This window comes from Artibeus jamaicensis, unplaced genomic scaffold, assembly GCF_021234435.1.
Source record: "Artibeus jamaicensis isolate MK-2021 breed Jamaican fruit bat unplaced genomic scaffold, CSHL_Jam_final contig_519, whole genome shotgun sequence".
NCBI classification, from domain to species: Eukaryota; Metazoa; Chordata; class Mammalia; order Chiroptera; family Phyllostomidae; genus Artibeus; species Artibeus jamaicensis.
Genome location: NW_026521871.1, coordinates 19,652,035 through 19,664,486, shown reverse-complemented (window position 1 = coordinate 19,664,486; position 12,452 = coordinate 19,652,035). Strand labels below are relative to the sequence as shown.

The 12,452-nt window shown below is 43.1% G+C and overlaps 1 protein-coding gene across 1 annotated transcript in view; it reads right to left on the bottom strand.

Moving 5' to 3' along the window:
• SYN2 (synapsin II) overlaps positions 1-12,452 on the bottom strand; it is a 197,844-nt gene that overhangs the window by 13,844 nt on the left and 171,548 nt on the right. The window contains exons 6-10 of the mRNA XM_037139320.2: positions 12,322-12,384; positions 11,772-11,914; positions 8,211-8,285; positions 7,633-7,735; positions 6,171-6,320 (exon numbers count right to left, since the gene is read on the bottom strand). Coding sequence (XP_036995215.2) covers positions 6,171-6,320; positions 7,633-7,735; positions 8,211-8,285; positions 11,772-11,914; positions 12,322-12,384 — 534 coding nt within the window. The remainder of the gene's footprint in view (positions 1-6,170; positions 6,321-7,632; positions 7,736-8,210; positions 8,286-11,771; positions 11,915-12,321; positions 12,385-12,452) is intronic.

The window sequence follows — 12,452 nt, the reverse complement described above, 5'->3', positions numbered from 1 at the left end:
TCATGCATCAGTGGAGAGGATATTGTTGGGTGGCTTCCTGTCACCTGGTACATGGTAGTTCAGTATGTATCACCAATTGCTTCCAGCAAGGTCTCTGAACATACAGAAAAGTCATTTCAGAAACAGTAAATATTAGTCTCAGAAGAGACTGAAACGAAATCGCTAGTCTGATAGAGAAACCCATGATGAAGACTTGTAGGTTTTTGTCAAAAGCACCTTTAATTTGTCATCCTGTGGCATAAAAGCTGGGAGATGAGAGCTCCTATCTGAGGTCCTAGCAGGATGGAAAGCTGAGGAAGGAAAGACTTTAAGTGACTCAACTCTTGAGAGCTGTTGGCCTGAGTCCAGCTGCCCCCACCAAGGAGGAAGGCCTTGCTCAGCATATCTGAGACAGGAAATTAGGAAAGGGTCTCAGGGTCTGGCCCCAGGAAAGAGGCCAGGCCAAGCTCCTTGCTGGACACACCACAGAACTATTCTGATCAACTCCCCCAGGCCCTGTTCCCCTGGTCTCAGACCCTAGGGGGAATGAGGCAGCAGGAAGGAATGTGGTCAAGAGGTTGTAGGTTCAGTCAGAGCAAGGGGAACAGCATATTTCCAGGCACCTCAATATCTTTCTGAGATCACCTCTGCAGTCACCAATGCCCATCTTCCTTCCTCTGAAAGGAAGGTCGACCTCCTCCTCTTTCTTCTGTGAGGGAAATTGCTGTCCTGAGGGCAGAGCTCATCTCTTGGTTTGGGCTCTCCCATAACCAGTGATTTCTTACAGACACAAGAAATGTCCCATGTGGGCAGTCCATGAGACCTATGGGAGCACTGAAAGCCAAGTCACCCAAGGTCAGAATGTCAGCTTCAAGTGATTAAATATGTCCTTAAAATGTTAACAACAGCTCCAAAATAGATAGTTTCCCTTAATAGTCTGTTAAGGGATCTAGCCACTAGTGACTTTATCTGAACCTGCCTCAAATCTGCTCACATTTTCAGTTTATACTCACTGGGGAACAAACTCTCTAAAACCAGTCCTGCTGTGGGAAGCAGGAAGGCCCTTCATCTGTCCTCAACTTACTTTTTCTAAGCTAAGTGAAGCTCTCTTGGTCCCATGTTTGGGATCTGAATTGTGTCCCCTCCCTAATTGGGTGGCCCTTTAGACTACAATGAAACCACCTTCAGTCTTGGTCTTCTTGCACTCAAGAAACCTTATCTTTTCAAGCTTTTGTGGCTGGAAAGACATGACTGAAAATGTTTTCAGTATCTCTTCAGACCAGAGAGCTAGTGAAAAGGACTGGCAGAATGTACCACCAGAGACCACAGGTTATGAGGCCTCGTCCTTCAATTCTGAACTCTCATTGCTGATATTCTGAAGTCTGTGGCTAGTACATAGCCTGTATCACAGCATCTCAGATCTGGAAGGAGATTTTAAAAGTTACCTGCTCCAACAGCCCTAGCCCCTAGCCCACCCTTTTACAATGTCCCTGACAAGTGGCTCACCCTGCCCCTACTTGAACATCAAGGATGTGGCGGTCATATACTACTTCCCAGAGCAGCAATTTCCTTTCTCAGTGTTACAGAGTTTACTCCTACCTTCCAGTAGGTAGGTTTGCCTTTTGGCACCAGTTCTCTCCTATGACAGCTATCAAAGAGCTAAAGATATTAAATCATGGACTCCTTGAGACTATCGATATTCAACTGCAGCTCTTTCAACTCTTATAAAAGACATTTGCCAAATGCCTCAACCTCCTGGTTTTCTCTCCTTTGAGTACATTCCAGTTAGAGTTAGAATTTGTCCTTGGTATCTATGACCCTCAGAATGAAAACACTGCAGGTGTGGTCCGATTGGCTCAGGGGAGGGGAAGGGGCTTGTCTTCCTCCTGGGCACCATATATGTATTAATGCTTCCAGGGCTGGATCTTAGAATCACTCCTCATGGGTTTAACGCACACGCCAAGTAGAAAGCCCATTGGTGTCAAAAGTCCCTGCATTTAGCTACGCAGCCCTTTGGCCCTAGAAATTTTGCAGGAAAATAAAGAGTGGGAGTAGTGTAATGGGAAATAGAAGAAGATGAGCCACATGAAGGAGAGTAATAGGATGCCACCTCTATGGGCATGACCTGAAAACCCTGTCCACCTGAAGTTCTCTTTCTGGTTCCTGGGAGCCTCAGGAGAATCCCACACTTCTCCAGGGCCTCAGGGTGTATGGACTAGCTCAGATCCTGACGACAGGCTCCAAGGGTCAGTGAATGTGAGGGTAGATGGGAGAACAGGGCCTACAGGGAGGAGGTTCTTTAGGCATATGGCCTGGAAGCTTTGGCCAGCACTGGCCACCAGGTGTCACTACCACCTTGAGAACTGTCTCCCTAAAATTAGCAGTCCAGCCAGGCTGAAGCTAAGCTGTCACCAGCTAGATAAGGCTTTGCCACTTACCTTCCTGCTTTCAGAGACATAGCCAGTGCCTCTTACACACCTGTCCCTATTCCTTCAAACTGGGTACAGCAGCTAGCCTGGGCCCACTCCTATGACTTCAGTTTTTATGAGTAATCCATCCTAGGCTATGGAGCTGGCTGACAACAAGGTAAGGTGTGCCCTCTACTCACCTCTCCCTCCCCTCCCCCCAGCCTCCTTTAGGTACTCTTCTAGAATCAAAGAAATAAAAGCTCAGGAACTGTAGGCAAGGATAGAGAGAGAGAAAGGTAGACAAATGGCTAGTTATGTCTGTCCTGTCTTGATCCAGAATACTGAGCAACAAGCAGCTCTTCAGACTTGGACTCGGGCCAGATACTCTTCCAGCCTAAGCTGCCAGAGCCACAGAACCAAGAGTCCAGCAAGGGGGCTTGGCGGTGTGGGATGACACAGGAGTTTGTGACAGCACCTAAGGGCTCCGTTTGTCATGCAAAATCCCTGCTGGGGCTCAGGCAAAGGCCTTTTGTTTACATCCCTTTCATTTGCATACTACCAAAATCATTCTTAGAACCTTAACACCAACTCCAATATGCTGCTAGGGCTGTTAAACACATTTATTCCAACTGGGAACTCATTCAATAAATATGCATTGCAATGTCATATCAAGGGAAGGGGGAGATGAGTGTGGGTAGGGGAGGTTTTCATCACAGTCATTTGTACAGAATTACCAGCACATGGTGATAATAAAAAACAGACTGACTTAGTTTCATTATTGTTTAACTTTACTACAAATCACTGACTACACCTGGACAGACCACTTCCACCCTCCCCCTCACCTTAGTATATCCATGATGTATTATTCAATGGCTACTAGGTGCTAGCTACTCTGCCAGGCCCTAGAGATACAACTGTAAACAAGTCCCTGCTCTTAAGGAGCTTACATTCTAGTGAAAGACAAAGAAACAGATGAGTATGATCCTAGCTGATGGCAAGTGTTATGAAGAAAATTAAAGAAGGGAGGATAGTAGTCACTGACTAGGTAGGTGGCAACTTTGAATGGGATGTTTAAGGAAATTTCAGTTACACTGTCATGAAGGACCCAGCCATGCAGAAACATGGAAAAGAGCATTTCAGAGAGAAGACACAGCTAATACAAAGGCCCTTACCAGTATGGAAAGGGCACAATGAGCAAGGGCTGGGATGGTATGAGGGTAAAGAGGTAGGTAGGGGCCTATATGAACTGCTCAGGGAAAATTATGTGGGTAAAGATGCAGGTAAGTTGGTAGATGTGATAGTGGGAATACGAAGGCAATATAGTCTGACAGCTTCATGGCCAGGAGCCATCCATGATGACTGAAATGTGAGCAGTGGAAAGGTGCTACTATGAAGGAGAGATGAGAGGTGGAAATATGACCAGTACAGTCATGACTTCAAGCTCAAGTTTCAGTGTTTTATCAAGTGTGGCACATCATTGGGGGTCCTCTGACTTTTGGGTAGCCTGGAGTCAAGGCACAAGGTTGAAGAAGAAACTAACAGAGGATAAAAGAAGACACCATCAACAAATGGTGACAACCTCTGTGAATTCATCATGATTTCAATTTAGAATATAAATGACTCTTGGATAGAAAATGTATGTATCTCATTCATTGCTATCATCCTAAGTTTATTAACTAATTTTAAGCATAAACTTTAGGCAAGGCCTGGGCTAGTCAGTAGAAACACAGATGAATGAGGCATGACCTTAGCCCACAAGGGCCTGAAAGCATTTGAGAAACACTTGCTGAATAACTTAATTATCTACGTAATAAAGAATTTGGCCTTGCCCAAGGAGAGATTTGGACTTTGTCCCCCATTCCTGAGAGATAACCTATAAACTCTTAGAATTTCTTGAGTGATGGGAGAGTCTTTGTTATTCATAGTTGGGGCCCCTCAGACAACACCTGATCGTCTATGACAATGAGATGACTTGTGGTGGGCCTCTCAAGCCACATGTATTAGCCTGACCTCCAGGAAGGGGGCAGTTCGAGAATGAGTTCAACCAGGTGATTGTTAAGTCAATGCCTACGAAATGAAACCCCAATAAAAACCCTGAACACCAAAGCTCAGGTGAGCTTCCCTGGCTGGCAATCTGTCCTGTGTATTATCACATGTGGATGCCAGGAGGGTAATGCATCCTAAAGACAACAGCAGTTCTACGTTTGGAACCCTCCCAGACTCTACCCTATATATTTCCCTTTGGCTTATTTTTGACTTGTATCCTTTCCCATAATAAACCTTTGAGTATAACAGCTTTCAATAAATTCTGTGAGTCCTTCCAAAGAATTCTCAAACCTGAAGGTGGTTTTAGGAACTCTATGAACTTTCCATTGGCGTCAGAAGTGAGGGCAGCATTGTGGAAGACTGTGTCTTTAGACTTTGCAGTTGGGGTGATGTCACATTTCGTGTGACCTTAGATTTCAAGGAATCTAGAGATTATGTAATTCAGCTCCATTCCATAGGTGAGAAAAGAGAGGTCTAAAGACAGAAAATGACTCAGCCAAGGTCATATAATGTTATGTTAGAGTGGGACTACCCCTGAGTGTCCTGATCCCGGCATTGGTGTGCTTTCTTTCCACAATATTCTGTTGTAGCTTCAAATATGAGGCTGAGCAGAGAAAAGCTTATCCTTGAGCCAGACTGACTTTGCTACAGAGGATTTTGCAGGAGCCCCTACATTTAGGGAAGCTCATTCCCTACTATGTTTTCTGCCACGATTCTGATGGATTTCTCCTTAAAATATTTAAGCTGGAATACTAATGTTTACAAAGTAATGGGCTTATACCAAGAAGAGCTAATGCTTTCTATGAGGTGAAAACAATTTTTTGTGAATTATATGTTACTCAACTTTTATGCTTCAAAGATCATTTTCATATAATCTAAATTTTATTGCCAAAAGAGATCATGGCAAGCAAAGATGCTAAGGAACAGAAATAGGAAGTGATATCAGCAGGGTCAGCTCATAATTCAGTGGCAAGGATAAGGCTAAACTTGGGTAATGACAGGTAACCTTTATTGAGTGCTTTAATGTATGTACTATGACATATTTTAGTGTTTCTACTTCATCTGATTCTCATATCAACCTCAGCAGATAGGTGCCATTGCTCAGATCTCTCCTGAGTAATAGATTAAAATGTCCAAGGTCACAAAGCCAATAAATGGAGGGTCCAGGATTCAAAGTCGGGTAGTTCCTGCTTCAAAGTCCATACTCTCAGTCACTTTTCTATCTTACCTCTCTAATCATTTGACGTAAAATTTTGAAAGATTCTGAGAGATTTTCATTTACAAATGATAAAACTTGAATCCTACCTCAAAAGGGTAGTAACTTCCCCTTGAAGTCACCCAACCAGGGGACGAGCTACTCTAGGTCTCAGTTCTTGGACTGAGAGTTCTTGACACTTCATTATATAAAAGTTCAGTGGAAAGAAGAGTTTGGGGATATTTTTGAAAAGCAACATATCTCCTAGATAAGACTAAAGACCCTTGGGCCCAGGGTCCTTGCCTTTCTTTGGTCCATTCTAGAGCCACAGGGCCTTAGGTTCCATAAAAACTTCAAGGTGGATTTTCCACTAGACCTGTAGAAAGGAGGGAAGGGAAAGAAAAAAAGAGGGAAAGGATTCCATATATCCCACCCAGGCCTGTAGGTATCTGACATCTGTTCCATCCTAGAGCCACCACAGTTTAGATCAGTGGGCTTGGGAATGGTTCTTGGTTCTCCTGTGTCTCTTTCTAGCTGCTTACCTGTGGCTGCTGGGTGGTTAAGGGTCTCTGAGGAGACAGGACAGGGGTCCTGGACAGGAGCTGGTTCATCTTGCTGATGACTAGTTCGGTGATGAGTTGTTTGTCTTCTACCTGGTGTTCCCCAATCAGCGGCATACTGCAGTCCATGACCTGGTGGAAGACATGGCCCAGTTACGAAAGGGTCTAAAGACATGAAAGGCCTGGTATAGTCTTTCAGCATAAGAAGGATTTAAGCCAACAGAGAGAGGTTGGGGATGAAACTGGTGTTCTTCTCTTCAGCTGAAAGCATGTTCCTTTGCAGAAGGAGGACCTTTGTCCTCTCCTTCTTCAAACCTTTGCTGTTGGCCTTCCCCCAATCTTCACCTAGGACAGTACCCAGTGAGGCCAAAAGATTGATTACTGAAGATAGTGGAAAGAGCTGGAGATCAGGATAGAGTATAGACCCAGGGCTCAGACGTTTGCAGGGAGAAGAACCAGAAACACCTGAAGGCCATTCCCTTAACTGTCTGGTTAGGAGCAGGCAGTTTTCATCTGACTTTTTACCCACACAATCTGTATCTCCACACATACTCTAACCATTAAATAACTAGATCCCTGCCTTTGCTAATGACCTGGGATGACTTCCTTTTTTGCCCCAATTCTGATTCTTCCTATACCTCAAGGTCCAGATCAATGTTTTCCCACTTTAGGAAGTACCTGCCTGCCTGGGATCATAGACTCTGTGTTTCAACTCTCATTTATGGATTACAAAACTGAGGCCCACACAGAGAAGGGAGGTGTGATCAGAACACTACATGTCAAGCAGACCACAGAGTAGATTCTGATGCCCACTTTGGGATCCTGACACTAATCCTCTGAAATAACACCAACTCCTGGTAAGGAGCCTTTCCCACTTGCAGGAAGACTGGGCAGAAATGTGTGTGGAGTACTGCCACTGACTTTCCCTTTAATACAAAAGAAGAAAGTCAGCAAAGTTGTGTTTGAGTACAGTTTTTTCTGAGGCTCACTGAAATTCTACAAATCTGTATCCAGAAGATTTAGTACTAGCCTAGGTTGGGACAATAATTCACTCTGTGGCCTTGGGCTCAAGTTCAGGGCATGAGACCTCAGTTTTCTCACCTGCAAAGTACATAGATCGGATTAAATGATTCTTTCTGAGACCAAGAATGGTAAAAACACTAGTCTTCCCAGAGGAATGACATTTGGCAAGGATCTCAGGACCCCAGATCTGGTAACTCTTACCCCTGTGTGGGTTAGCCTAGCTGGCTGGAAAAAACAGCTCCCCACTGGTGGAGGTGTTTCGCTATGTACATTCATTGGTCATGTCCTGGGAACCTTCCCATGACCCAGGAGAATCTAACACAAATGTAGTCTGGACCACCCACATAGTTAGCAAGCCAAGAACTTGGCCTCCAACCTTGGGAGTTGTCTCTTACTGAGACACTCCTTGGGCCAGACTTACCTCAAAAATGTAGTCTTTTCCATCTTTGCCATGTACAGCTTTGACTGCGCAGATGTCCAGGCCACCAAACATCTCAGAGCAGGTGTCTACCCACAGCTTGTACCTGGAGGAGATGGGAAGGTGTCCTGAGGATGGGGCATTAGCTCACATCGAGTCTGCTTCCTGGTCATACTCTCCTTGCTTCCTTGGCCCCTACTATCATCCTTCCCCTGTCTGCCCTCCTTCTACCCCCATGAAGCACATCTTTAGTGCCCTCCAGCTTTGCTCTCCAGATCCTACCTGTCTTTCTAGGCATAAAGCTGGTCTTACCAACTTTAGGTGGCCTTTCCTCAGCTACTGCAGCCCACAATAACTACTCCTTTCTTAAAACTTCTGGGGTATGTTCAGTCTTTATCTCCATAATTTAGCACATAACCCAGTCCTACCTGATCTTGCTAACTGACTGCTTGGGCCTTTGTGTTGTATGTGTCCTGTCTAATTAGAGGCTCCCTTTGGGCAGGACTCAATTCTTATACTTCTGTATCTATGGAAGGCTCACGCTGGCTGGCCTAGGAAATGAACTCCTTTTTTTCACTCACCTGTCTGACATGGCGATCTGCTCCAGCATTGCAGAACCAGTGTTAGTCTTCCAGTTCCCTGAGATGGATGTCCTCCTACAACAAGGTCCCACCAAGATAGGAAAGGTGGTAAGCCACACCATCAAGAGGAAGGCATGAAACTTTCCAGAATTTTAGCCCAAAATTGCTTTGCTCATCTGCTTCTTCCACAAAGAGCCCAGGGGCCTGTCTGCTGAGCCTAGAGCCTGGCTGCCTCTGCCAAACCCGGGCCTAAAATGCTCTCCTCCTCTCTCCAAGAGTCTAGCCCACTGCTCTGGCTCCATGGAGCTATTCTGATCTTTCAACCAGATAAGTGCTTACTCTCCTAAGAACCCCAATAGGACTTTGCCTGTATCTCATTTATAATCCTACATCTACTTTTTACTTTAGTTATTTAATGTCTTCTGTCCACAAGCCTGTAAAACACTTGAGGGTATGTATTGTTTTATATTCCCAGCAGCCTATCCACTTAATTACTGGGCTGACTTTGTACAATAGTCCCCGTGATCTATGGTTTTCATTTTCCATGGTTTCGGTTACCTTGTGGTCAACTAAAGTCTGAAAATATTGAATGGAAAATTCCAGAAATAAACATATCTTAAGTTTTAAACTGTGCACTGTTCCGGGTAGCATGATAAAATCTAGTGCTCTGTCCCACTAGATCACCTCTTTGTCCACATATCCACAATGCATACACTCCCCTACCCATTATTCACTTAATAGCCATCTTGGTTATCAGATCCACTGTTGTGGTATCAGAGTGCTTTTGTTTAAGGAACTCTTATTTTACTTACTAATGTCTCATTCACCTCACTTCATCTTATCACATTGGCATTTTATTATCTCACATCATCATAAGAAGGGTGGGTACAATACAATATTTTAAGAGAAAGACATCATATTCACATAATTTTTATTAGAGTATATTATTACAATTCCTCTATTTTGTTAGACTTATTGTTAATATTTTACTGTGCCTAACTTATAAATTAGACTTTACTATAAATGTGTAGGCATAGGAAAAAACATAGTATATATACGGGTTGATACTACTCAAAGTTTCCAACACCCACAGATAAGGGGGAATCACTGTATGTACAAACTGAATTCTATTGATCCTGGGAACACTCTCAGAATTCTTGGGACTATATCCCAATGGCTTCTATTCTAGCTCACTTTTTCAACAATTGGTTTCTGAGGGCCTATAGCATTAGCAATGTGACCCTGGACAAGGCAGTTAACCTTTTAGGGTTTAAGTTGCTTCACCCATCAAATGGAGCTGATGGAATCAAATTACCAACCTATTCTCTACTATAACCTCTGCACCCTCCATCCATGAACACATGTTAGAGTCAGCTAGTCTTGGGTTAAATAGGAGGCAGATAACCTGGTTTCTGGTTTTGTATTTGTTCTTGATTGGGTGACCTTGAGTGACCTTCACCTGACTGAGCCTCCCTTATCCCTTTGTAAACACAGGTTGCTCAGAATTTTCAATGAGTTGTAAAATAGCAAAAGTATGTCTTTTTAATTATTAATCTTCACTGAGACACAGCGAAGAAGATGGAGATGTCCTCGGGGGAGAGAAATGCCCTGCTCACACCCGTGACAGAATCCTTATCACTCACTACTGACTGGAAATTGATGTGCTAGTCTCCTCTCAGCAGTTTCCTGGAGCACCCTCCCTAGATATCTGATTTCAGATGCTGGGAAACCTAGTACAGCTAGTTTTTCAGAGCCCTGAGGTGCAGGGAGTTGACCGATGTGGTAATACATTACTGACTGCTTTCCAAGGTTCTTTCTTCCCAAGCCCCTCACCAGAGCCTCACTGCAAGCCCCCTTTTGTGAGCAGGCTGGTATTCTTGCCCTCACTTTACAGTTGGGGATTCTCTTATGCTTTATTTCGATCGCTTTTGGAAACCCTAGCCCTTAAAAATGTGGCATGTCCCCCTTTTAAGGATCAAAACACTCTGGCTTCATTGTCATAAACCTTGTGTTTATTTAGGGTATTTTAATATCCAAGGATAGGAAATCTGCTTTCCTAGGTGCCTGAACATATTTATTTATTTTTCTGCTTGTTTCAGATAGTTTTTAAAATGGTCTTTTAAATTATCTTGTCTTATATTGTGAATAATTTTAAAGAAACCCTAAATTCCTTTCTGAAGCAGAAAGACTATAAATAAAAATTATAAACTTTTACAAAGTAGGAATCTAACAATGAAGGTAAAAAAAATTCTATGCCTCAATTCTCTGTAAGAATTGTTCCCTGAATACTTACTGGGTGCTTACTGCATGTCTATCGCTGCACAAGGCAGTGGGCCTACAGAGATGATGCTATCATGTCATCTCAGAGCAGAGGGAAACAAATCATATGTGTGAAAAGGATTAAACTATAGATATGAGAAGGGAGTACAGGGAAAGGGCTCCTTACTAACTCCAGGGGTGGGGAGTAGGACTAAAAAGGAACAAAGGAAGAAACATGAAAAGGATGGGTAAGGAAAAGGAAAGCTGCTCAACCTTGAAGTCTGCTGAAGTCCTGAGTAGCAAAGATCAAATTCATGTATTATAATGTTCTGCCTTTGTTAACACAAATGCACAACCTAAATTTTTTTCTAAAGGTAGGTCAGTATTTCAAAAACTGGAATTATAACCATTGCATTCTTATGTATATTACAGAAGATTGGGAAGTCTTGAAATCTTTTCTTTTTCTTAATTCTTTATTTTTTAATTTTAATTTGTTAAATTTTTATCTACATTCTAACACAGGAAACCTTTAACTTTCCATTCTGGCAAATGGACACAGTTATATGGAGAAGTCATCTATTCTTATAACCACTAGGTGTTTAATGCTCTGTAGTATTTTTAAAGCTATATATTTTCATCAGGAGTGTTTTAACTTTTTCTGTGCTCTGACAGTCTGCTGAAGCATATGGATTCCTTTCCTTTCAATGTATAAATATACAAGATGTGTAAATGTATACAGTAAAGAACACAAGATAACAAGGAACTCAATTATTTAAAATAATTATCAAATAAAGTTAATAAAATATTAAACAAATTTATGATCAATAAAAATGTTTCTTTATAAATAACAAATGTGTTCACAGGGATAAATGTAGTGGCAGGTCTAATAATTACCATGATCTGTTAGTAGTGGTAACAGTACTTGGTATTCAGAGACATCTGTCACAACTGTATAAAAATACACAAATTTCTGTGATTATCTTTAGTGACAAAGTCATTCATGCTGCTGCTGCTACTACCATCTATTACCTTTGGTCAGAACTGAGGAGAATGCCATATTTCACTTAAAGACTAATAAAAATAAATATTAATTTTATTTCTCATTTTAGTTCATGGACCCCTTCTCTGCCTGGAAAGGATCCCAGGATAAGACTCCCTGATTTGAATGGTACCCTCATTCTGTTCTCTCTGTGGGACAGATGAGATTAAACTGAAAGCTGATTGCTACCTGGAAGCTCAAGGATTCTCCACTGGGCTGGGAAGAAAGTGAAGAGTATCTGTTGGGAACCCACCCCCACTCACATGTAAGCCTTGTAGTTGTTGCCTATCTTCTGGACTCGGATGTCATACTTGGCGTCAATGAACGGCTCTGCTGTGGCATAGGTCTGGGTGAGGGCCACCACACTAGCAATGTCCTGGAAATCGTAGTGGTTTTCCACTTTGACCTAATGTTGGGAAAAGGCAGAGAGGGAGGAAAGGAGACATACATATACACACACTGAGAGTCACAAAAACCCGGGGACTCCACACCCATCAAGATGTTTCCCATCCAGATGCAAGCCCAGGTACCACATCTCCCTAGGAAACTCCTTCTTTCTAGCTTCCCTTCCTCGGTTCTGTAGCCATGCTTACTGCAAAAGGCCCAAAGAACCAAGCAGGTGGCCTGCACTCTGCTTGTTAAAAAAAGGCCTGTTTGGCCACTCATGTCTTCAAAGAGGCCAAATCCCCTTCTCCTTGGAAAGAATTTCTTAGCAATGGGGCAGAGGCAGGGAGAAGAATAGTCCACAACCAGACTCTCTGAAAATTGCCCTCCTTGGCCTCAATCCCAAAGCACATCAGGCCCCAGCCTCACCTTGCCCATGCCTGAGTGAGCATGGCCAATCTTCACCACCACGGGGAACGTGGGCAGGGTCAGCTGAAAGCAGAAAAGAAACGAAAGAATTGGTCAGAGTGTGTCTGTCTGTAGAATGTTACAAATATTTT